General features: G+C 44.7%; 1 protein-coding gene across 1 annotated transcript in view; it reads left to right on the top strand.

Moving 5' to 3' along the window:
- LOC134676529 (kinesin-like protein KIF3A) overlaps nucleotides 1–20,052 on the top strand; it is a 36,359-nt gene extending 16,307 nt beyond the window's left edge. Inside the window, exons 3-14 of the mRNA XM_063534916.1 lie at nucleotides 6,456–6,661; nucleotides 8,160–8,290; nucleotides 9,044–9,243; nucleotides 9,544–9,741; nucleotides 11,486–11,616; nucleotides 12,509–12,561; nucleotides 13,040–13,167; nucleotides 14,978–15,054; nucleotides 15,468–15,648; nucleotides 16,398–16,634; nucleotides 17,164–17,280; nucleotides 18,862–20,052. Coding sequence (XP_063390986.1) covers nucleotides 6,456–6,661; nucleotides 8,160–8,290; nucleotides 9,044–9,243; nucleotides 9,544–9,741; nucleotides 11,486–11,616; nucleotides 12,509–12,561; nucleotides 13,040–13,167; nucleotides 14,978–15,054; nucleotides 15,468–15,648; nucleotides 16,398–16,634; nucleotides 17,164–17,280; nucleotides 18,862–18,981 — 1,779 coding nt within the window. The 3' untranslated portion in view covers nucleotides 18,982–20,052. The remainder of the gene's footprint in view (nucleotides 1–6,455; nucleotides 6,662–8,159; nucleotides 8,291–9,043; nucleotides 9,244–9,543; nucleotides 9,742–11,485; nucleotides 11,617–12,508; nucleotides 12,562–13,039; nucleotides 13,168–14,977; nucleotides 15,055–15,467; nucleotides 15,649–16,397; nucleotides 16,635–17,163; nucleotides 17,281–18,861) is intronic.
- Nucleotides 20,053–25,780: the final 5,728 nt, after the last annotated feature.

Here is a 25,780-nt window from a genome sequence, read left to right as displayed (position 1 = left end):
TGATTTATGGTTTCTGCGGAGAGAGTTAATCTCTGCACAGAAGTTACAATACAATTTATTGCACACCTCACCACAGAATAATTAATAGTACTACCGTACAGAAAGGAAACTTCCTACAAAAACGAAGTTGACAGCGGTTCAGAGGGTCGAATCATGCTGTCTCTTTATAATATATGGCACTATCCCTTTCGGCTATTTAGGGTTGTTAAAAATCAAGTGATTATCTTATCTGTGGTCGTGCGCGCACAAGGAAGTCAAGTGGTGCCCTAATAATTGCTCGGAGCAATGCTGAGCCGAGCGGAGCCGAGTTCGACCGAAGTCAGGAGTTTCGCACCCTGACCTCAAGTAGGTACTCGTAGTTTACAATAAATGTACAGTAACATAAAGACAATAGAGGTAACAACAGGCGGTCTTATCGCTTAAGAGCGATCTCTTCCAAGTATGCATTATGAGAAGTTGTATTATGCTTTAGGCCCTGCGGCTAGGGTTGCCAACCGTACTATATTATATAGTATTGTACTATATTTTGGCTCTCTGTACTATATACTCTTGGAAAAATATATAGTACGCTAAAATACTATATTTCCGATTAAACGTATATTACACTCATGTTTAGTTTTTTTTCTAAGAGTACTATATTTTTTTGAAATGTACTATATTTTTGATGCCTTTTTCTGGAAAATACTATATTCCACCAAAAAAAAGTTGGCAACCCTACCTGCGGCCATCTTTGCAGCTTACTGTGCCTGTTAAGGCTGCGTTTACACCAGAGATGTGTAAGGATGCCTAGCAAGGTGCATGTTAAGAACCTATAGAAAATTGCTGCCTGAGCGAGGGTAATAGGTATGTAAAAAAATAAATAAATATTTTAGGACAATTTTACACAGATCGAACTAGTCCCACAGTAAGCTCAATAAGGCTTGTGTTGTGGGTATGGGATGGGTATACACATAAAATACATGTATACTCTAACCTTACCGGGATTGGAACCCGGGTCCTCCTGCTTCGTAGGCCGACTAGGCTAGGAGGAGGCCGTGAGTGAAGTGATTCCATTACATACATATAATCACGCCTATTTCCCGGAGGGGTAGGCAGAGACCACGGATTTCCACTTGATACGATCTTGACATACCTCTTTCGCTTCCTTCACATTCATAACATTCCTCAGCATACACGCTCGCCGGTTTAGGGTGCTCTTGACCTGGCCTTTCTTCAGGATTTCCCCGATCTGATCAGAGAAAGTCCGCCGAGGTCTACCCCGGTGATTGATTTGAGTGATTCTATTGGTTCATAAAAATAAAAACACATAACTCGCTACGCATCCTCACACACCTCTGGTGGAAACGCAGCCTAATCCTACTATTTCCGGTAACAAAGGGAGCGGAAGTGACGTAATGCATGACATCACTGGCTGGCTAATATTTCAATGCTGAAATCAAACAAAATTCACACTAGAGTAGATGTAAAGGCAATAAATACATACAAAATTTATAGGATAAACATAATTATATTACACAAAAACGCTGGTGGCCTAGCGGTGAGAGCGTGCGACTTGCAATCTGGAGGTCGCGGGTTCAAACCCCGGCTCGTACCAATGAGTTTTTCGGAACTTATGTACGAAATATCATTTGATATTTACCAGTCGCTTTTCGGTGAAGGAAAACATCGTGAGGAAACCGGACTAGTCCCATTAAGGCCTAGTTTACCCTCTGGGTTGGAAGGTCAGATGGCAGTCGCTTTCGTAAAAACTAGTTGCCTACGTCAAATCATGGGATTAGTTGACAAGCGGACCCCAGGCTCTCATGAGCCGTGGCGAAATGCCGGGATAACGCGAGGAAGAAGAAGATTACACAAAAAGGAATGGGGAAAATTTCATAGAAGTTTGACGTTTAAAATAATACTAGGTAATTGTATGTTATTTTTAATATGTCTTTAAAAGAGTTTACTACTACTACGTACAGCCACCTGCAATAATATGTTACACAACGAAGGCCGCAAAAATATCTGACACGATCTTATTTGTAGAGCCATAAGAGCGTGTCACATATTTCTTCTGCCTTCGAAGAGTAACATATTGCAGGTGACTGTACTATACAAAGAGACCCATTTTTAAATGAGTCGCTTAACTTCAAACTCGGGTAAATCCATCTGTCAAATTATGCGATTTTGGTATTAAGAAAACTTAATAGGGTATATAGATATTTGCTGAGAGGGTCCAATGGATTTACGCGAGTTTGAAGTTAAGCGACACAAATATTCCTCTCAAGTGTATATCTTTATTCCTAATCCTCCAGCCTTGTCACACAGAGACAAAAGACCAAATTCATCATAACGTGCATCCTCGCGATCGATACTCGCATCTCTTTGTTCTCGCGTCCCCCTCCCACCTGGGCCGGGTGTGTGCGGGTGCGAGCGAGACGGCCGTGACGTGACCTAGTTGGTCGGCCGAGTGACCTAGTTGGAAGTGGCACACGCCTTGATATCTGACCCCGCACGTGGTTGTAGTTTTTACTAGAGATGCCCCGAATAGTGAATTTGGCCTAATACCGAATACCGAATATTCGGCCCCCCTCTCGGCCGAATACCGAATATTCGGCATGACATGCGTACATTTTGAGTCACAATTATTACGAAAACTGCCAACAAAACACAAGGTTTGCTAAGATATATTTCTATGTTGAACAGAATTAATGAATGTAGTTAAAGTCAATCAAATCAGACCCATGATAAAAATAAAATATTTAAGTAACAACAAACGCTCTAAAACGTGCCTTCGTATTTAACCACTTTCAAAAGAGTACATTTTAAATATGTATTAAATATACCTTATAGTTTTTGATTACTATTTTGTGATTTTTTTCTTTTTAGGTACTCGTGGGTGCAACAGATATTCGGTTTTCGGCCGAGTAGTAGGCAACATTCGGCCGAATACCGAATATTCGGCAAAGTGACCGAATACCGAATAGTTGCCGAATATTCGTGGCATCTCTAGTTTTTACACTAGTGACTAGATCGTACAGTCAGCAGCAGAAGTTGCTAAGCTGGCGAGGTGTGCAAAATTACCTTGACACCCTCTTATTCTCTTAACAATAAAATCGCGTCAAGTTCATCAACGCCTGGCCCGCTTAGCAACTACTGCTGCTGACTGTACAGTCATAGAGAAATATAGTAAGAATAGAGTGCTCACTAAAATATTAGTATTTTCGCAGTCGACATCTAGCATCGAGTAGCGGAATTATCAGTACCGGTACTTGGGGGCTGTCCATAAATTACGTCATTGATTTTTGACGATTTTTGACCCCCACCCTCCCTATAATCATCCAAAAATCATGCTTCAAATGACCCCATTTCCTCCTACTTCATGCTACCGTCATCCGATGCCCAGACCCCCCCCTAAATTGAAATGACGTAATTTATGAATAGCCCCTTGATACTAGAATTCTCTAGTGTCACGACTCACGAAAATTGTATTGAACAACAATTTACAATTAATATTAAAAGCATAAGGAGTTGCAAATAGAGTTCTGGTACCTAAAAATGATATCCCATCCATTTTCACTCATAGTTTCCAATGTTTTCATAGTATTAATAACTCCGGAACTTGTAAATGTCAGCCCATAGAAAGAGTTAATAGTTTTACATATCTTGGCATGAAAATCGACGAAAATTTCTCCTGGACGACTCATGTAGATTACATTAGTAATAAATTAAGAATACTTTTAAGCATATTTTACCATCTTAGTTTTAAAGTTCCTGTTAGCACGTTGAAATGTATTTATACTTCTTTAGTAGAGTCTATTATTAGTTACGGTCTTGACTGCTATGGCCTCACGTTTAAAACTAACATAGATAAATTAGAAATGTTACAAATTCGTTTTCTAAAGTTACTAGTTAATAAAAAGATAAAACACAGTTGCAAATCTGACTATAGACAATTATTTAAAGTATGTAAAATTTTACCAGTGGGATTAAAACTCAAATATATGTTAGCTGTAAACAGTCATGGCAGCCAGGAACACAGGGATCTAGTCAATCATAGTCATAATACCAGAGCACTAACTGCGGGCAAATATGAAGTACCTAGGGTGTATAATTATTATGGCGATAGGACACTAAAGAAACGTTTACCCTATTTACTAAACACTTTGCCCACGGATATAGTAAAAGAGCCCAAAATAAATAGATTTAAAATCAGTCTAAAAAGGTATCTCCTGAATACTCTATAGGGGATGTGTTACCCTATAGTGTATTCATGATATACCTACCTATTTCAACTACGAATGTAAACCTATTCTAATTTTTAAATTTAATTAAGTATAGTATTATAATACTATACTTAATTAAATATATAATATACTGAGACTATATATAGTATACTGAGACTCCACAGTCAAACTAAATGTAGTTTTGTGGAGCATTGTATGTAACAATAAAGTTGTAACTTCTAGTATAATAAATAATTAAATAAATAAATAAAAATAATCCGGTTATAATATTAGCTGAAAATTGTTGAGCAAAATTGAAAAGCATAGGCCCCGTGCATGAACTATAGGGGAGACCATAGGACCCGTCAGATTTTTGGCTCGAGGCGTAAATGTGTCGTTTATGCTTCCGATGTAGCCCCCAGAACCTACTATGCACAAGGAAACGTACCGACGAGAACGGTAGATGGTAGCACTTGCTTTGGCAATGTACATGTGCACATAATGTTTCCGATTCAGGCCACAAGATGGCAGATCCTCCAACGCGCACGATCCCTATACGTCAGCAGAAATTAGTTTATCATTTCTTGAAAACAGCGGCTACCGCGAAAACCGAAATTCGCAAATTGCGGGGATCTTTCTCTTTTAATGCAATGAAGGCGTAATTAGAGTGACAGAGAAAAATGCTCGCAATTTGCGAACTTCGATTTTCGCGGTTATAGCCCAGGCCCACCTATGTTGTACTAGTAAGAAGTGTAACGCTCTTACGGTAGATGTCGCTAGGGTCCCCTAGACTCTAGGTAGACTATGGTGGAAAGGTTCGCTGGCTATGGATGAGGTCCTGGTGGCTCGGCAGGGCGCTGGAGTGCCGATCCAGAGGCCGTGAGTTCAAGTCTCACCCAAGACAGTAGTTTTTCCACTTTTAAATTAGAATGGTAGTAATTAGGTATCATCTCATCTTCAAGATGTTAATAGTAGTTTATGTGACTGCTACATAATGAAAGGCATTAAAATACGAGTGTGGGTTTATGAAACGAATGAAATGAGTTTCATAATAGTATCACACGAGTGTTTTAATGCCTAATTATGTACAGTTACATACACTGCTTTATCTACACACATATTATAAACTTTCTATGATATATTCACTAACTTGATATTACAGCCGATTTTGCTCTCTGGCGGAACTCGCGGATATGACATGGCGTCTCCGAAATATCTTTATCGCACATTTTACACGAAACTTTTGTTATAGTTCCTTTAAAAACAACAAAACAAATTATTTTTTACTTATAAACTAATTAAAAGATAAACTGTACGTTAAATGGCGGCAAATGAAAACTTTTTTCACGCACGTCACGCATCCGTAGTTTTTTTTTAATTCAGAGACAAACTAGAGTCGGGGTCGATTACCATATCGTCCGATACCAACTTACGTGCGAGATTTGTCAATATTGTATGCAATTGTCATTTGATTTCGAATAAAACGTCATCTCAACGGATATTAGAATAGGGGTCAAATCAAATTGCTTTTTTTTTCAGAGATGTTAGAAATTTGAAATGCATTACCAAATCGATTTTGATATAGTAATGAGCTATTACCACATTTTCACAGATAAGAAATTTGCTGTAACAAAACAGTTTATCGTAATGTGGGCCATTATTTACGAATTTTGAAGGCATCATAGACAGTTTATGATATGTGTGTAGATAAAGTATTTTTTAAATGCGTTATGTTTCTGTAAGCATATTATATTACGTTAAGTAATAAGTATTTAGCTTAATTGTATAAAATGCATTGTCATCAGCTCATGAAAATATGAATTTTGTTTTTGATAGGATCTTCAAAAACTGTAAGCATTAGAACTTTCTTTGGTACTTACATTATTAATCGCCATTTTAAAACTGCTGCATATACCAGACTGACACCTAAAATGAAATATACACAAATAATGACAGAATATACAGTTAAGAGCAGATGAAGCTAAGCAGTCAAGGTGCTCTAAAACACAGGTTGTTAAGCAAATATGAGGGTCTAAATAATTTCACCCTTATCCTCCCGAGACCCAGAAGCAATTGTTTTGTTTTTGAAATTGGAACCCTTACTTCCACAATAAAAGTTCAAAATAGATTTTGAAATATGTACAAAAAATTGTACGCAGGGACTTAGGAGGTTATAAATGACCTTTTGGAATCCCATCCTAGGCGACAGACTTGCCATTTTTCTTCAGTAAAAAAAACATAACTTTCCAGATGGACATCTACGTGCAAACCGCGAGCCCTATCGTCGAGCAGGTCCTGAAGGGCTACAATGGCACCATCTTCGCGTACGGTCAGACCGGCACCGGCAAGACTTACACCATGGCCGGCGCCACGGCCGCGCCCGAGCTGAGGGGCATCATACCCAACTCGTTCGCGCATATATTCAGTCACATCGCCACGGCTAAGGACGATGAGAAGTGAGTATAATACGCCGTGATGCCTATAGGCCTACTATGCACAAGAAAACGTATGAGAACTGTAGAAAGCGTTTGCTTAAGCGTGAAGTGTCAATGTCACAAGATGGCAGATCCTCCAACGCTCACGGTCCCTATATTCAGTTCATATCGCTACGGCCATAGAGAAATAAGAAAGCACAGAGTGCTCACTCTATACATCACTTTTGTTTCCAAAACTACTATTAGGGTTCCGTACCCAAAGGGTAAAACGGGACCCTATTACTAAGACTTCGCTGTCCGTCCGTCCGTCTGTCACCAGGCTGTATCTCACGAACCGTGATAGCTAGACAGTTGAAATTTTCACAGATGATGTATTTCTGTTGCCGCTATAACAACAAATACTAAAAACAGAATAAAATAAAGATTTATATGGGGCTCCCATACAACAAACGTGATTTTTGACCAAAGTTAAGTAACGTCGGGAGGGGTCAGTACTTGGATGGGTGACCGTTTTCTTTTTGCTTTTTTTTGTTTTTTTTTTTTTGCATTACGGTACGGAACCCTTCGTGCGCGAGTCCGACTCGCACTTGCCCGGTTTTTTTATTTTCGTAGTCGACAAGTAGCGGAATTATCAGTACTGCTACTCGACAATAGATGTCGCGATTCAACTAATATACTAATACGGATTAACCGGAACTCTATTTTCAACTCTGCCTGTAATTTTTTTTTTGCTAGCTTATTAAGGTGCCCCACTGCTGGGCAAAGGCCTCTCCCCTTTTCTTCCACGACTCCCGACATAGCGCCTGCTCTGGCCAGTTACTGAGAAAGGTGTCTAGGTCATCCCGCCATCTCCGTCTGGGCCTTCCGCATCCGCGCTCTCCTTCTGGCATCCACTTGGTAGCTACACTAGCCCATCTGTCTGGATAATACAGACAGATATTAATAATATAAATCTTGCCTAACTGCTTGTAATATTAGTTGTAAATTGTTTTAGCAGTACATTTTTCGTCAGTAGCGCCACTTTGACATCTGGTGTCAAGTAGCGGTACCAGTACTAATAATTCCAATACTTGACGTTAGATGTCGACTACGAAATAATTCTAGTTTTGGCAAGAAAACTGATGTATGGAGTTACCACTCTTTACTTAATATTACTCTATTACTAAACTGGTAGGTAGGTAGGAAGCAGTGGTGGCCGAGTGGATATGACGCCCGACTTTCAATCCGGAGGTCGCGGGTTCAAATCCTGGCTCGTACCAATGAGTTTTTCGGAACTTATGTACGAAATATCATTTGATATTTACCACTAGCTTTTCGGTGAAGGAAAACATCGTGAGGAAACCTGCATACATCTGCGAAGAAATTCGTAGGTGTATGTGAAGTCCCCAATCCGCATTGGGCTAGCGTGGGGACTATAGCCCAAGCCCTCTCGCGCATGAGAGGAGGCCTGTGCTCAGCAGTGGGACGTATATAGGCTGAAATGATGATGATGATTACTAAACTTAATATTTTGTCAAAGGTTCCTGGTGTGCGTGACCTACTTGGAGATCTACAACGAAGAGGTGCGCGACCTGCTGGGGACCAACCCGCACCAGTCGCTCGAGGTCAAGGAGAGACCGGACATTGGGGTCTTCGTCAAGGACCTCACAGGTTAGTGCCTTCTAAGAATCTTCTTCCTCGCGTTGTCCCGGCATTTTTTCAAGGCTCATGGCAGCCTGGGGTCCGCTTGACATCTAATCCCATGATTTGACGTAAGCACTAGTTTTTACGAAAGCGACTGCCATCTGACCTTCCAACCCAGAGGGAAAACTAGGCCTTATTGGGATTATTCCGCTTTTCTCACGATGTTTTCCTTCACCAAAAAGTTACTCTCAAAGGTATGGCACCATCACTCGAAAACATGGCACCATACCTTTACCCTATATTCGAGTAGATGGCAAGACTTTGATATTTAATACATATCTGTGAAAGAACAAGGATCAAAGTCAAAAGGCGTTCTAAAAGTTTTAATCATCTGTCGAAAGATTGCAGCAAATTTACTGTGACTACAAAATTTACTTTGACAAAAACTCTATTTAAATTCTCTTTGCCAAAATATAGACTAATTTAACGACCTTTTTTATTATTTGACGACCGGTCTGGCCTAGTGGGTTGTGACCATGCCTGCGAAGCCCGATGGTCTTGGGTTCGAACCCCGGTAAGGACATTTGCTTGTGTGATGAACACAAATTTGTTCCTGAGTCATGTCATGGGTGTATTCTATGTATATAAGTATGTATTTATCTATATAAGTATGTACATATATCGTCGCCTAGCACCCATAGTACGAGCTTTGCTTAGTTTGGGGCTAGGTTGATCTGTGTAAGATGTCTCCCTAATATTTATTTATTTTATCGATCGCAGGCTACGTGGTCCACAACGCAGACGAGCTGGAAAAGATCATGTTCGTTGGCAACAAGAACCGCCACATCGGCGCCACCGCCATGAACACGGAGTCGTCCAGGAGCCACGCCATCTTCAGCATCACCGTGGAGAGCAGCAAGAAGGGCGCCGACAACAAGACTCACGTTCAGATGGGGAAACTGCACCTCGTGGACCTCGCCGTGAGTATAACATATAACAAGAGCCGCCACATCGGCGCCACCGCCATGAACACAGTCCTCCAGGAGCCACGCCATCTTCAGCATCACCGTGGAGAGCAGCAAGAAGGGCGCCGACAACAAGACTCATGTTCAAATGGGGAAATTTGTGGGCGCTTTAGTGAGATGCTCCAAATGGATACTTGTCATTTTTAACCGACGAAAAACGGAGGAGGTTTCTCAAGTCGACGCGTATTTTTTTTATGTATGTCCACGCATTACTTTTTACAGTGTAGTCCGATTTTGATAAATCTTTTTTTCCAGGGCTCCGAGCGCCAAAGCAAGACGCAAGCCACCGGCACCCGTCTCAAAGAAGCGACCAAGATCAACCAATCCCTGTCCGTGCTCGGCAACGTCATATCCGCTCTGGTCGACGGCAAGAGCACCCACATCCCCTACCGGAACTCCAAGCTCACCAGGCTGCTGCAAGACTCGCTCGGAGGGAACTCCAAGACTGTCATGGTCAGTACATCAACCGTCAACCAATCCCTGTCCGTGCTCGGCAACGTCATATCCGCTCTGGTCGACGGCAAGAGCACCCACATCCCCTACCGGAACTCCAAGCTCACCAGGCTGCTGCAAGACTCGCTCGGAGGGAACTCCAAGACTGTCATGGTCAGTACATCAACCGTCAACCAATCCCTGTCCGTGCTCGGCCACGTGATATCCGCTCTGGTCGACGGCAAGAGCCCCCACATCCCCTACCGGAACTCCAAGCTCACCAGGCTGCTGCAAGACTCGCTCGGAGGGAACTCCAAGACTGTCATGGTCAGTACATCAACCGTCAACCAATCCCTGTCCGTGCTCGGCCACGTGATATCCGCTCTGGTCGACGGCAAGAGCACCCACATCCCCTACCGGAACTCCAAGCTCACCAGGCTGCTGCAAGACTCGCTCGGAGGGAACTCCAAGACTGTCATGGTCAGTACATCAACCGTCAACCAATCCCTGTCCGTGCTCGGCAACGTCATATCCGCTCTGGTCGACGGCAAGAGCACCCACATCCCCTACCGGAACTCCAAGCTCACCAGGCTGCTGCAAGACTCGCTCGGAGGGAACTCCAAGACTGTCATGGTCAGTACATCAACCGTCAACCAATCCCTGTCCGTGCTCGGCCACGTGATATCCGCTCTGGTCGACGGCAAGAGCACCCACATCCCCTACCGGAACTCCAAGCTCACCAGGCTGCTGCAAGACTCGCTCGGAGGGAACTCCAAGACTGTCATGGTCAGTACATCAACCGTCAACCAATCCCTGTCCGTGCTCGGCAACGTCATATCCGCTCTGGTCGACGGCAAGAGCACCCACATCCCCTACCGGAACTCCAAGCTCACCAGGCTGCTGCAAGACTCGCTCGGAGGGAACTCCAAGACTGTCATGGTCAGTACATCAACCGTCAACCAATCCCTGTCCGTGCTCGGCCACGTGATATCCGCTCTGGTCGACGGCAAGAGCACCCACATCCCCTACCGGAACTCCAAGCTCACCAGGCTGCTGCAAGACTCGCTCGGAGGGAACTCCAAGACTGTCATGGTCAGTACATCAACCGTCAACCAATCCCTGTCCGTGCTCGGCCACGTGATATCCGCTCTGGTCGACGGCAAGAGCACCCACATCCCCTACCGGAACTCCAAGCTCACCAGGCTGCTGCAAGACTCGCTCGGAGGGAACTCCAAGACTGTCATGGTCAGTACATCAACCGTCAACCAATCCCTGTCCGTGCTCGGCCACGTGATATCCGCTCTGGTCGACGGCAAGAGCACCCACATCCCCTACCGGAACTCCAAGCTCACCAGGCTGCTGCAAGACTCGCTCGGAGGGAACTCCAAGACCGTCATGGTCAGTATGTAGCAGCCAGTAGCCATTTAGTTAACCGATTCGCTGCGTTTTTCATTTTCGAAAACTTTTGGCTGTGGCGCGGAGCAATCATTTCATGACACGGCACCCGTGCCATGCGCCATAGAATATGATGACACTCCTCCCGTTTCATACGCCACACGTAAAAAACATTGATGACACGGCAGGCGTGTCATCAGCCCCGAATCGGTTAAATAAGCAGATAATTGCGTAGACCGGTCATTAACAACCGTCATCCAATTAAATGGCTGTATTACAACCAGCCAAATTGGATATTGATGAATTTGGGCCAATTTTTTTTTTTAATTTTGTGTTATAATATTAAATATGTTTAATAATTTTTGTACAGATTGCAACGATCGGGCCGGCAGAGAGCAACTATGTAGAGACAATCAGCACTCTCCGCTACGCCAACCGCGCCAAGAACATCGAGAATAAAACCCACGTCAACAGCGAACCAGGCGACGCGCTGCTTACAAGGTATGGGCTAAAATTGGCTTTGTAGTATTTAACGTGTGCTTTGCTTCTTCTTTCCTTATGTACACTCCCAAGGAATGGAATTCCTTACCGGCGTCTATACTTCCGTGTTCTTATAACCCGGCAACCTTCAAATCAAGAGTGAACAGGCACCTTCTGGGCGAGCTCGCTCCATCGTAGGCCACGTCTACGCCTCGGCTAGTCTGTGGCCATGAGTAAGCCCATTCATAATAAAAAAAAAATGAACATTGAAAACAAGACGCACCTCAACAGTGAGCCAGGTGTCAACAGTGAATCAGGCAACGTTTTGTATACAAGGTATGGGCTGTTGTAATGTTTAACGTGTAGTTACCACCGCGCCCACACTTCGAGAACAGAACACGTTAACAATGAACCAAGTGACTGACTTAAGAGCCAACAGGAGTGGTAATTTCTCCATACAAACGTACTCGACTGTTTCCTCCGTGGATTTTGATGCTAGAGCAATGATTTTTTCAACACAGATTAATATTGTCAATGTCTGTGTCGGACCGTTTTGCTTTTTTTGATATTTTTGTTTTTTAAGGCGCTAGAGCCCTTCAAAAATGGCCAAAATGGCCTCATTGACTATGGCGCAATGAGAGGCGTAGTATTCAAAACTGATATCAATTAGCCAAAAAAGCAACACGTTCCGACACAGATAATTTCATAATCATTTAGATTTCTAAATTTTGGAGGAGGAAACAGTCGAGTACGAATCCTCGATTTTTGAGATTTTTACGCAGGATTTTTCGCCTTGTCCTTATCGCACTAGTTTTAGGAGCCGCTTCCGTTAGCGAAACGGGTATATTTACCTAAAATATTTAAAACTCAGCTCCTGTTTCGTCTTAATTCTGAACTTAATTGTATGTTGCAGGTTCCAACAAGAGATCGATCAACTCAAGAAACAGTTGGAAGAGAACGAAAATGGTAAGCGGAAATAACTCCCTTTGAAACTTTCCAAGATGTAGATTAAAATATATCTAGTATATTTTAATTTCTGTGAAATTTTCGCAAGTGGTAGCTCGTATTCTTCGGGCAACACCAGCTTCCGACACGTCGGAAGGGAGGAGCCTAAGCGATATCTTACCGTACAAACCGTTCTGCCATTGTTTGCACACAGTCACACTTCTCACTCACTCCATACAAAATCCAATATGTAATGACGACAGAAAATTACACACGTCCAAGACAAATCTTGCACACCTCGATCTCTTTGTGCACATCCGTACACAGCTATCAAAACGACTATTGTTTTCGTAGTCGACATCTAACGTCAAGTAGCGGATTTATCAGTGCTGCTACTCGACACCAGATGTCGCGACTAACGGAAAGGCTAATGCTTAACAATTTTCAGCTAATATTATAGCCGGATTAACCGGGACTCTATTGTCAACTTGTTACACAGAGTTGGAAGAGGAGGAGGCCGAGCTGAGCGAGGGCGAGCTCACCGACGACACCCTCACCGAGTCCGAGCTGGACTCGCTCGGCCCCGAGCAGCGCAAGGAGCTGCGGAGGCTGAGGAGGGAGGAGAAGGTAAACATACATTATGTTGTCAACTTGTATACAGAGTTGGAAGAGGAGGAGGCCGAGCTGAGCGAGGGCGAGCTCACCGACGACACCCTCACCGAGTCCGAGCTGGACTCACTCGGCCCCGAGCAGCGCAAGGAGCTGCGGAGGCTGAGGAGGGAGGAGAAGGTAAACATACATTATGTTGTCAACTTGTATACAGAGTTGGAAGAGGAGGAGGCCGAGCTGAGCGAGGGCGAGCTCACCGACGACACCCTCACCGAGTCCGAGCTGGACTCGCTCGGCCCCGAGCAGCGCAAGGAGCTGCGGTGGCTGAGGAGGGAGGAGAATGTAAACATACGTTATGTTGCCAACTTGTATACAGAGTTGGAGGAGGAGGCCGAGCTGAGCGAGGGCGAGCTCACCGACGACACCCTCACCGAGTCCGAGCTGGACTCGCTCGGCCCCGAGCAGCGCAAGGAGCTGCGGAGGCTGAGGAGGGAGGAGAAGGTAAACATACGTTATGTTGCCAACTTGTATACAGAGTTGGAGGAGGAGGCCGAGCTGAGCGAGGGCGAGCTCACCGACGACACCCTCACCGAGTCCGAGCTGGACTCGCTCGGCCCCGAGCAGCGCAAGGAGCTGCGGAGGCTGAGGAGGGAGGAGAAGGTAAACATACGTTATGTTGCCAACTTGTATACAGAGTTGGAGGAGGAGGCCGAGCTGAGCGAGGGCGAGCTCACCGACGACACCCTCACCGAGTCCGAGCTGGACTCGCTCGGCCCCGAGCAGCGCAAGGAGCTGCGGAGGCTGAGGAGGGAGGAGAAGGTAAACATACATTATGTTGTCAACTTGTATACAGAGTTGGAAGAGGAGGAGGCCGAGCTGAGCGAGGGCGAGCTCACCGACGACACCCTCACCGAGTCCGAGCTGGACTCACTCGGCCCCGAGCAGCGCAAGGAGCTGCGGAGGCTGAGGAGGGAGGAGAAGGTAAACATACATTATGTTGTCAACTTGTATACAGAGTTGGAAGAGGAGGAGGCCGAGCTGAGCGAGGGCGAGCTCACCGACGACACTCTCACCGAGTCCGAGCTGGACTCGCTCGGCCCCGAGCAGCGCAAGGAGCTGCGGAGGCTGAGGAGGGAGGAGAAGGTAAACATACATTATGTTGTCAACTTGTATACAGAGTTGGAAGAGGAGGAGGCCGAGCTGAGCGAGGGCGAGCTCACCGACGACACCCTCACCGAGTCCGAGCTGGACTCGCTCGGCCCCGAGCAGCGCAAGGAGCTGCGGAGGCTGAGGAGGGAGGAGAAGGTAAACATACATTATGTTGTCAACTTGTATACAGAGTTGGAAGAGGAGGAGGCCGAGCTGAGCGAGGGCGAGCTCACCGACGACACCCTCACCGAGTCCGAGCTGGACTCGCTCGGCCCCGAGCAGCGCAAGGAGCTGCGGAGGCTGAGGAGGGAGGAGAAGGTAAACATACATTATGTTGTCATCTTGTATACAGAGTTGGAAGATGAGGCCGAGCTGAGCGAGGGCGAGCTCACCGACGACACCCTCACCTGACCTTGACATGACATGACACCTAACCGTGACCTTGACATTTAAAACAATAGATTCACACGCACGGATCCGTGTCTAAGCATACGAGGGGTTAATAATGAAAGCACATAAAAAAAAAACATGTAAATTTTCCGTTACACACGTGTCATAGTTTTTGGTCGCAAAAGGTTGCGTTCTGGCACTCAAAATCAAATCCTCATTGTAATTTATATACCTACAAAGTGTTCAAACTCTACTTGAAATATAATTGTAAATTATTTTGTTTGCCTAGGAGAAACTGAACCGAGAGAAAGCGAACCAAGCGAGGAAAGTGCTGGAAGAGAAGAAGGCAGAGTTGCAGAGGACCAAGTAACTATCCCATTCCCTTTCAACACAACTAATTGTAGAGAATTTTATGAAGAATATATTAAATCTCATTGGAAGTTTTTTGTAACTTCATTTTTTTTTCTAAAAATGTTGAAAAACTGGGGCACAAATGTAGAAAATACAACAATTTGACGAGTGGTTTTTTCACATCTTCCAATTCGGACTATTTTCAAGCAGGAAAAATACAAAAAGGCCTACCAAAGTTACTCACAGAATGAATATTTTAATACTAGATTATAGTTGACCGAGCGTCAGCGAAGGGCTCCGTTTCAGCGATAAGGCCTGCCGTCTAGGGATGACTTTAGTTTCTATTAGGCTAGATAATATTACTTTAAACTATTGCAACGCCATCTGCGTGACGCTTCACGCGTTTATCCCCATTTTTATCTCCCCAGGAAACAGCAGGAGGAGCTGAAGGACAAGCTGCAACGCCTGGAGTCCAAGGTGCTCGTCGGCGGCGAGAACCTGCTGGACAAGGCCGACGCCCAGCGCAGGCTGCTGGAGCAGGCCGCCCGCGAGCTGGAGCAGCGGCGACTCATCGAGCTGCGCCTGCAGGAGGACCTGCAGAAGAAGGAGGTATGCTGGACCTGCTGGACGAGGCCGACGCCCAGCGCAGGCTGCTGGAGCAGGCCGCCCGCGAGCTGGAGCAGCGGCGACTCATCGAGCTGCGCCTGCAGGAGGATCTGCAGAAGAAGGAGGTATGCTGGACCTGCTGGACGATTCCAGTGTCCAGAGCTGTTCTATCCTCCTTTAGCTCGGCCAACTCGGCCTTCGGCCTCGCAAGCACGTCTCGCGCCACCACCACCAGCGGTCGGCAACCTTTTAGCAGCCAAGGGCCACATAGTAGTTAACGGAGGTGACACGGGCAGTACTTTGTTAATATTTATACAAAATAGCCAAGGCGGCACTCAGGCCGCAAGTGACAGGTTCATGAGCCGCATGCGGCCCGCGGGCCGCAGGTTGCCGACCGCTGGCTTAGACGAAACCTGTATTTGACCTTCGCAGAGTTTGTTGGACACTTTGGTTGTAATTGTCTGCTTAGAACCGCATGGGGCGATTCTCATAGGTGGCGCTTCGAGTCAACGATCGACGATTCTACGCGGAGCATTTTAGTAAGGTTAGTTGTATGCGTGGCCTCGCCGTGCGGGCCTTCGGCCTTTGGACTCGCATGGGGACTTGGCGATTGAGCCTTAAAGGTGACGCTCTGAACGTTAGGCCCAGAGGTTTTCTAAGTTTTATGAATGAAGGAGCTAGATTGTACAAGTAAGTGCGAGTAGTTAACTTTTTGTTCGCTCCTCTTTAACTTTTTGTTTGTTTATGAACAGGCCGAACGTCTGGACATAGAAGAGCGTTACTCCTCCCTCCAAGAAGAGAACGCAGCCAAGACCAGGAAACTGAAGCGCGCCGTCCAACTCCTCAACTCCGCCAAAGCGGAGCTGGCTGACCAGCAGCGGGAGCAGCAGAGGGAGATGGAGGGCATCCTGGACTCCGTCAGGGCTCTGAGGAGGGAGATACAGCTGGCAGACCTGGTGCTGGACTCGTACATACCCAAGGAGTACCAGGTGAGATGGGGGCATCCTTGTTTTAGCATGCTGCTGAAACAAGCCATATAGCTGGGGCCATAGGAAAAAAAATACATAGTGCTCACTCCATACATAAATTTTAGTACTATAACGACTATTATTTTCACAGTCGACATCTATCATCGAGTAGCGGAATTATCGGACCGAAAAATCTAATGTTCAACAATTATCCGCTAATATTATAAACGGATTAACCAGAACTCTATTTTCAACTCCTTCTGCTTGTAATATTAGTTATTGTAAATTGTTTTAGTGATACATTTTACGTCAGTCGCGTCGCGACACTCTTGACATCTGGTGTCAAGTAGGGGTACTGATAGTTCCACTACTTGACGTTAGATGTCGACTACGAAATAACGCGCGTTTTGGTTAGAAAACCGATGTATGGAGTTACCACTCTTTCTTTGCTTATATTATTATATGGTTAGGATAAGGTTTTGTCATACGATTTGTTGAAGATTATTATAACCAATAGAAGGGAAAACTGAGTGTATGTTTGTCTGTACAGGCGCTGATAGAGCAGTACGTGCACTGGAACGAGCAGCTGGGCGAGTGGCAGGTGAAATGCGTCGCGTACACCGGGAATAATATGAGCGCGCCCGCCCCGCCGCGCCACCACAGACACGTACGTTCATACAAACCAATATCACGCTAGATGGCGCTGAACCGAGCGCGGCGATTCCTATAAGTTCGTTTTTTCTAGCATTAGAAAGAACTTGCAAGAAGGTAAGCGATCTAGACATGTCTTTTAATTGAAAAACGCTTTTTAAAAATCTAAAACTATTACTTAATGAAAGCAGAAGAATATAAATGATCGTATTAGATTCATAATTGTTACATATTTGCCGTAACTTATTTTTAAAATGTGTTTTTCAATTAAAAGACACATCATGATTGTTTACCTTATTTCTAATGCTAAAAAAAACGAACTATACGTGGCGGTAACGAAGTTTTTATTGGGTTAGCTCCATTTTCCCACTTTAACGCGTTTCCGATACAAGGAGTTTCATATGCAAAATATTCTTTACAGTACATCCGGTGCTACATTACGACACCAGGTGCTATAATAAGCACATTACGTAACTACGTCGATAATTTGAAAACACTCTTCGGTTGTGTTTTAAAATTAACCACTCGTTGCGGTTTTCCTATTTTTCGCACTTGTATCGTTAATAACTATTATGTGACTACTTATTACCAACAGATTTCAATAGAAGAAATTGATTTCGACAGTTCCTAATAATTTAGTAGTATAATAGGATTAGGAGCTATAAAATATGTTTAACGCATTCAATTCTGTTATTTTACTTTCCTCGTGCAAAGTAGATTCCGAAATGAAAGTAGAATGTTTAACTAGGGTGAAAGCACCTAAATAATAGGTTGGCTAGGGACTGTCTCCTTTCAAACATAGACAGAGAGAATCATACTGTCTTTTTAGGGTTCTATTACTAAGACTCCGCTGTCCGTCCGTCCGTCCGTCTGTCACCAGGCTGTATCTCACGAACCGTGATAGCTAGACAGTTGAAATTTTCACAGATGATGTATTTCTGTTGCCGCTATAACAACAAATACTAAAAACAGAATAAAATAAAGATTGAAATGTGGCTCCCATACAACAAACGTGATTTTTGAACAAAGTTAAGCAATGTCGGGAGTGGTCAGTATGTACTTGGATGGGTGATCGTTTTATTTTTTGCCTTTTTTTGTTTTTTTTTTTGCGTTATGGTACGGAATCCTTCGTGTGCAAGTCCGACTCGCACTTGCCCGGGTTTTTTTACGCATTACCTGCATCCAAAAAAAGGGATGAGTAAAGTTTTTTTTTCTTATTTACTGACATTGGGTGTTCCAGATTATGGGGGTTTAAAAAAATCATCAACTTTTCGATTATTTAGACTTAGAATCACGAGTACTATTGAATGAGACAAAGAAAAAAAGTATCCCCAGTTTTCATACTAATTTTGGGTGTCAGTTTTGTGACGGTCCTTACAAAATATATGCGAAAATGCGTCACAAAACTGACATTGTTTATGGGACATATTTTTTTTCTTTTCAAAACGATAGTCCTCGTCCAAGTAGAAATACTCCAAAAGTCAAAGGGTTGTTGAAAAAAAGTAAATGATACACTATTAAGTGGAAATGCCCGTATATTTCACATAAGATTCGTCATTTCCGAACGTATCTGTTACCTGTCTATCCTTGTGTACAGATGGAGCCGCCCGACCTGTCGTGCCGCTACCTGTCGTACGCGGCCGTCACCGCGCGCGCGCGCCCCGCCGCCTCCGCCGTGCCGCGCCCGCACACCGCCGCGCCCCGCCCCAGGCAGTAGGGAACTATTTCAGCCCTATTAGCTATGTAATAAAGCTCAAAATTGGGTAGCAGCTTTTAATAAAAAAGTTACGAGACTCCGTATTCGTAGGGACTTAAGCCCTATTCTTCTTCTTCTTAGTCGGCGTCTTCATCGCTGAAGGCCGTGTCTAGTTTGAAGAGTTTGAGCCCTATTACTTGTGCATTAAAGCTCAAAATTGGGTGGCGGCTTTTAATAAAAAAAAATTATGATATTCGGTATTCGCCGGTTAGAATTGAGCACAGCCATAGCAGAGGCTATTTAACAACCGCATGTAGTATTTGAAACACGTGATCTGTATTATGTTCGATGAGTAAAACCATAGAGTATAAAGTAATATAAGTAAAGAAAGAGTGGTACGAGTAACTCCATACATCAGTTTTCTTACATCGACATCTAACGTCAAGTAGTGGAACTATCAGTACCCCTACTTGACACCAAACGTCACAAGTGTAGCTACTGACGAAAAATCTACTACTAAAACGATTTACAGCTAAATATAAGCAGAAGGGGTTGAAAATAATCAAAATAGACTTCCAGTTGATCCAGTTATAATATTAGCTGAAAATTGTTAAGCATTAGAGTTTTCGTTCGCCGCGACATCTGTTGTCAACTAGCAGTACTGATAAATTCCGCTACTTAACGCTAGATGTCGACTACGAAATAACGCGCGTTTTTGGAGTTACCACTTTTTCTTTACTTATTACTCTATGGCACTTTTTTAATTGTATTTAAAACAAAATGATTAGTCAATGTAAAAGTATTTTTATACATAATCAAATGACATTTGTATTACTAGAATTAACTGTTTATCTTTAGTATTCTACTACTAGTCGCATTCCAGTGATTATATTGTTATCTCGTTTTTGTTATATTTTAACTTATCTAATTTAATAAATTGAAGATTGTCATCAATATCGGATATGAAGATTAATGATCTCTATTGTTTGTGATTTTGATTTTATTATGTGATTTCGCACGATAGATTTGTATTTTTACACTTTTAACTGTAACACACTAATATATTCAATAAATATTAATTTAAATAACGTACTCTAGTTGTTTTATTAAGTAACCCTCTATTATCGTAAAGGTGGTTAGATTTAAAAAAAATATGAAGAATTGAAATGAGAGAAATCGTACGGCTGATTCGGTTGTCTATGATGACCAGGCATGGCTCACTCGGCGATTTCGTCGCTTTGCTACAGGTAGCTAAAAGTACATCCGTTCCACACCAATTTTGGTGGCCAACCATAAGCCGCGCGTGGCGCTGTCGCCACCTAGCAGCCGTATCTGTGCTGATCGTGACAGACGCGTTTTGTTAGAGAGTGAGTCTCTTGTACCTAGTACTATTATTTATTCTGTGGTATGACCTTGACTATCTTAAACTTGACATACATTATACATAACTCAAAACCAAGCAGAGCTAAAGCTGAGCCACATAGATTTCTTGTTGCAATGACATAAATTCCAGTGCATAATAATTAATAATTATTCATTTTACTTATTTTATTATTTTTAACGGGCTGTGTACACTTGTGCAGTCAGCGCCACTTGTAAGCGTGTTCTAAGGGTAAACTGTGAGTAATCACTAATCAATAGTATTTATAGAAGTACCACAGAATAAATAATAGTACTAGGTACAGAAGACTCACTCTCTAACAAAGCGCGTCTGTCACGATCAGGACAGATATGGCCGCCAGGTGGTGACAGCGCCACGCGCGGCTTATGGCTAGCCACCAAAATTGGTGTGGAACGGATGTACTTGTAGCTACCTGTAGCAAAGCGACGAAATCGCGGAGTGAGCCACGCCTGGCCTAGCTACGCTACAACAGCGCTTCCGTGGCAGAGGCACTGATTGGAACCCAACAGGGAGCCGATTTATGAATTCCGATCGCTCGATTTCGGCACTCTTAAATCGGTGGAAAACGGAGAAATGCTAATTTTTTTAATGCGAGCGATAGAACTTCGGAATCTAGTGGTATTGACCACTCGTTTTCAATTCTATTAGTAGAATTTGAATGCCTAGTAGTGGAGATATTGTTGAACGAAATACACAAAATCGAGCGGTCGAATTTCAATAATCGGCCCCCTGGTCTTATTTAAGTTAAATATTTAACTAAGGGTGGTATTCCAACTGTCCAATTTCTTTGTCCAATGTGCATTGCGTCTCACTCTCTCATAAAGCTAAATGAGAGACGCAAATACACATTGGTCCAAGATATTGGACAGATGGAATGCCGTCCTTAAAGCTCCTTAGGGCCACTTGCACCATCACACTATTTTGGGGTTAACCGGTTAAACCTGGAGTTACCATGGTTACCAGTACTTGACACTGGGTTAACGGTTTAACCGCTTAACTCAGAGTTAGTGGGATGGTGCAAGACTGTCTTAATATGCCTTAATCCACGGTTGCCGGCAGCGTTAGACATGAAGCTAGACACGATACTAAAGACGGTGCAGTCCCACGAGTCGATCCGGTCCCCGCCGCCCACCGAGCCCCTCGCTCTCAAGAAGAGAAAGAAGCCACGAGATAAAGTAAGGCCACGAAATAAACAACTTACAATTAAATTTGATTAAAGCGCCCTCTGTTAGCGAGTAGATGAAGTACGCTAAAAAGTTCTGTATTATATGTAAATTGTTGTAATGGGCGCTTTTTTTTACAACGATTTCACTAGTTCGAAATAGAACCAGCACCCACTAGTGGTAGTTTATTACAACGATATCTGGGGCATAGAGAAATGTTGTACATATAAAAAATCGCCACCTGTTGGAAAGTTCAACTTCAGAGTTTTCTAAGGGCCTGGTTATGATGCCAATCGTTTGCGCCGTAGCGAACGAAACGCTAACGTCTCACTGTCGCAATAATATGGAAGAGTAATATTACTGTTTCGTTCGCTACGGCGCAAATGATCGGCATCTTGGCCAGCCCCTTGGAAAACTCTGACGTTCAACTTGCTAACAGGTGGCGCTTTTTTTTAAATTTACCTTCGTCCATAATACAGAAAGCAAAGTTTTGATAAAATTTTAGGGTAAGTAAATTGACGAAACCTGTTGCAGATTTTACCGTTGTATTGTTGTGTGACGAAGCCTCTGTGGCTGATCGCGAGTTTGTGTTCACCTAACGAAGCATGCGTTGCGGATATAAAATAAGTTTTGATGGAATCTATACAATTTGTCGTAATACATACATATATATACATACATATAATCACGCCTATTTCCTGGCGGGGTAGGCTGAGACCACGGATTTCCGCTTGCCACGATCCTACTGACCATATAATAACCAGGTTTGTCCTTCACTTTCATAACATCCCTCATACTCGCTTGCCGGTTTAGGGTGCCCTTGACTGGCCTTTCTTCAGGATTTCAGGATTTTTTGTCGAAATAAGAATTATATTTAAATTTTTCTTTAGTTCGGCCACGTCCGCTGTAAGGTGGACACGTCGGCTCCGCTGCTGCGGATGGCACCGCCGCTGGCCGTGCGCGGCACGGCGGCTGCGCTCCGGCTACATAGAGACAACATGGTGCTGCTGCGCACCATCAGGGACAGCCACTTCACCCGGGTCCGTATCCTTCAGTCCCCCACGTCCACTGCGAGGTGGACGCGGCGCCGCTGGCGGTGCGCGGCACGGCGGCCGCGCTCATGTTACACAACGAAGGCTGCAAAAATATCCATAAAAGCATGTCACATATTTTTGCGGCTTTCGAAGAGTACCATGGTACCTACTGACTGTATCTATGCTATTTCACATTCGCAGCAAAAAAATAAAATGTACAGACCTTATTGTTTAACTTGACATTGACATAGAGGTCGCTATGAACCGTCAAAGTATTTCAAAAGTTGTACATAAGTGTAAGGCCTGAGGGGACGCTCGGAGCGGAGCGTTCGGCGGGGCGTGCAGCGTGGCGTCGGGCTCACGAGTGATGTGAGCAGCGTGCACTAAGGCCGCTCCTATACGTTTGCATTTGTTTAACAAGCACGCCGCACGCCCCGCCCCGCTGCACGCCCAAATCGAGCGTCCACTCAGGCCTTCATCATCATCATCATCATTTCAGCCTATATACGTCCCACTGCTGAGCAAAGGCCTCCTCTCATGCGCGAGAGGGCTTGGGCTATAGTCCCCACGCTAGCCCACTGCGGATTGGGGACTTCACATACACCTTTGAATTTCTTCGCAGATGTATGCAGGTTTCCTCACGATGTTTTCCTTCACCGAAAAGCTAGTGGTAAATATCAAATGATATTTCGTACATAAGTTCCGAAAAACTCATTGGTACGAGCCAGGATTTGAACCCCCGACCTCCGGATTGAAACTCAGACCTTACACTAATGTTATTCGTCATCGACAGGGTCGTGTGGACAGTCGATGGCGCGCCCTGCCGCCCGGCAGCCCTCAATACCACGCGACCAGGGTCCAATTCAGCAAGAGGACGCACGCGGAGAACAAACGCTTGTACAAGATATTCACCACAGCGGTCGGTATTCAATGTCCACCGAATAGCGAAAGAAACCTCACGACAAAGTAATATAAAACGGCTTAAAATTAAAATTGATTAAAGCGCCCTCTGTTAGCGAGTAGTCGATCTATACTAAAAGGTTCTCTATTATTGATAGGGGCAAACTGACGAAAAATCAAGTCTCTATTGCCAAAGTAACAGTACTGATAAATCCACTACTTGACGCTGGATGTCGACTACGAAAATAATACGCGTTTTGGTAAGAAAACGAATGTAGAGTCGGACCAAGAAAACTCTGCAACGAATTTGATAGCCCACGCAGTGCAAGTGTTACTTATAAGTCATAATTTCATAGAAGTTTGACGTTTAAAATTACACTTGCACTGCGTAGGCTATTAAATCCGTTGCAGACTTTTCGTGGTCTGACTCTATGGAGCTAGCATTCGTTGTCAGTGTCTGAGGGGAGCATCTTAGATTGTATTGTTTACCCTATAAAAACAGAAGAGTATCATATAATTTGTTTGTTGTGTTGTAGCCCCCGCGTCTGACGCCGACGGCGGAGCTGGAGCAGTGGTGGTCGCGCATCGTGCGCGAGCGCGAGCGCCGCGGCGGGTGGCTGCTCGCGCCGCCCGCGCCGCCGCTCGACCCCGCCTTCCACGCGCCGGAGGGAGTCACACGACCAAGGCTAGTCTAGCTAGAGAATACAAAACAGGACCACGTCTTGTTGACAGCCCCTCCGCCCCAGCAGCTAGAAGAGTGATAATCGAGTCCCTGGCTGCTCGCGCCGCCCGCACCGCCTTTAGACCCCGCCTTCCACGCGCCGGAGGGAGTCACACGACCAAGGCTAGTCTAGCTAGAGAATACAAAACAGGACCACGTGTTGTTGACAGCCTCTCCGCCCCATCAGCTAGAAGAGTGGTAATCGAGTCCCTGGCTGCTCGCGTCGCCCGCGCCGCCTTTGACCCCGCCTTCCACGCGCCGGAGGGAGTCACACGACCAAGGCTAGTCTAGCTAGAGAATACAAAACAGGACCACGTGTTGTTGACAGCCTCTCCGCCCCATCAGCTAGAAGAGTGGTAATCGAGTCCCTGGCTGCTCGCGTCGCCCGCGCCGCCCTCAGACACCGCCTTCCACGCGCCGGAGGGAGTCACACGACCAAGGCTAGTCTAGCTAGAGAATACAAAACAGGACCACGTGTTGTTGACAGCCTCTCCGCCCCATCAGCTAGAAGAGTGGTAATCGAGTCCCTGGCTGCTCGCGTCGCCCGCGCCGCCCTCAGACACCGCCTTCCACGCGCCCGGAGGGAGTCATACGACCAAGGTACCTACAATTCATTAACTGGTTGCCCAAGATACAGACTATGCCTAGTTTGGGGACCCCTGTTTATTCCGTTTTCTATAAAAGCATCGCTGTATGCATGTAACCTCAACTTCATGTATGTACCCACTGTTTAATCCATTTTATATGTGCAATAATAAATATTTTTCCATTTATCATTTTTTTTCATCTCTCCAACCAATGGGGTTGGCCGATTGAAGTACCTACTTACGCTTTAAGGGTCGTTTTGCACCAAACCGTTTGTCACCGTTAAAACTTTCGCTAGCAAAATTGTATTACATGGAAAGTTTCATTAATTATTTGCTGAACGACGTTGTCAGTCCTTGTGGTTGGTGCAACTGGCCTTTACTCTTGTTACACGTATCATATCACTACACTTTATAAACCAAAGTTCCCCGCCGCGTCTGTCTGTTTGTGTTTGTTTGTTCGCGATAAACTCAAAAACTACTAAACGTATTTTCATGCAGCTTTCACCTATCAATAGAGTGATTCATGATTCCATTAACCCGTGCGTAGGCGGGGCGGATCGCTAGTCATTTTATAATGTTGTGTTAAGGTTGTAAAATATGAATATGTGTGCAGGGTGTCGCTATCGCTGCGTATCCGCGGCGGCGCGGCGCTGGGTGACCTAAAGCTGGAGCTGTTCTCGGAGGCGTGCGCGCGCACGGCGGCCATCTTTACGGCCCTGCTGCCCGCCTACGTCGGCTCAGCATTCCACAGGTAGTCAGGCCAAGCTAACTCTCCAAGTCTGTACCGACTTCGTAAGCAGCAGAGTGCGCAATGCCACTGTGAACTTCAAATTTCTATAAAAATATATTTAGTTTGTCACTGCCAAGTCTGGGGAGATGCTTATGCTTATATATTATGTACAATTTAAGACATAGTGGTCCATCGTATTTTCACGGAAACGTACGAACGTGTCTTGCTAATTGCAGTCAGTCGGTACAAAAAGTACTGAGGTTGACTGAAGTAACGCGACAAA

This window comes from Cydia fagiglandana, chromosome 24 (assembly GCF_963556715.1).
Source record: "Cydia fagiglandana chromosome 24, ilCydFagi1.1, whole genome shotgun sequence".
Classification (NCBI taxonomy): domain Eukaryota; kingdom Metazoa; phylum Arthropoda; class Insecta; order Lepidoptera; family Tortricidae; genus Cydia; species Cydia fagiglandana.
This window is presented reverse-complemented; position numbering and strand designations above follow the sequence as displayed.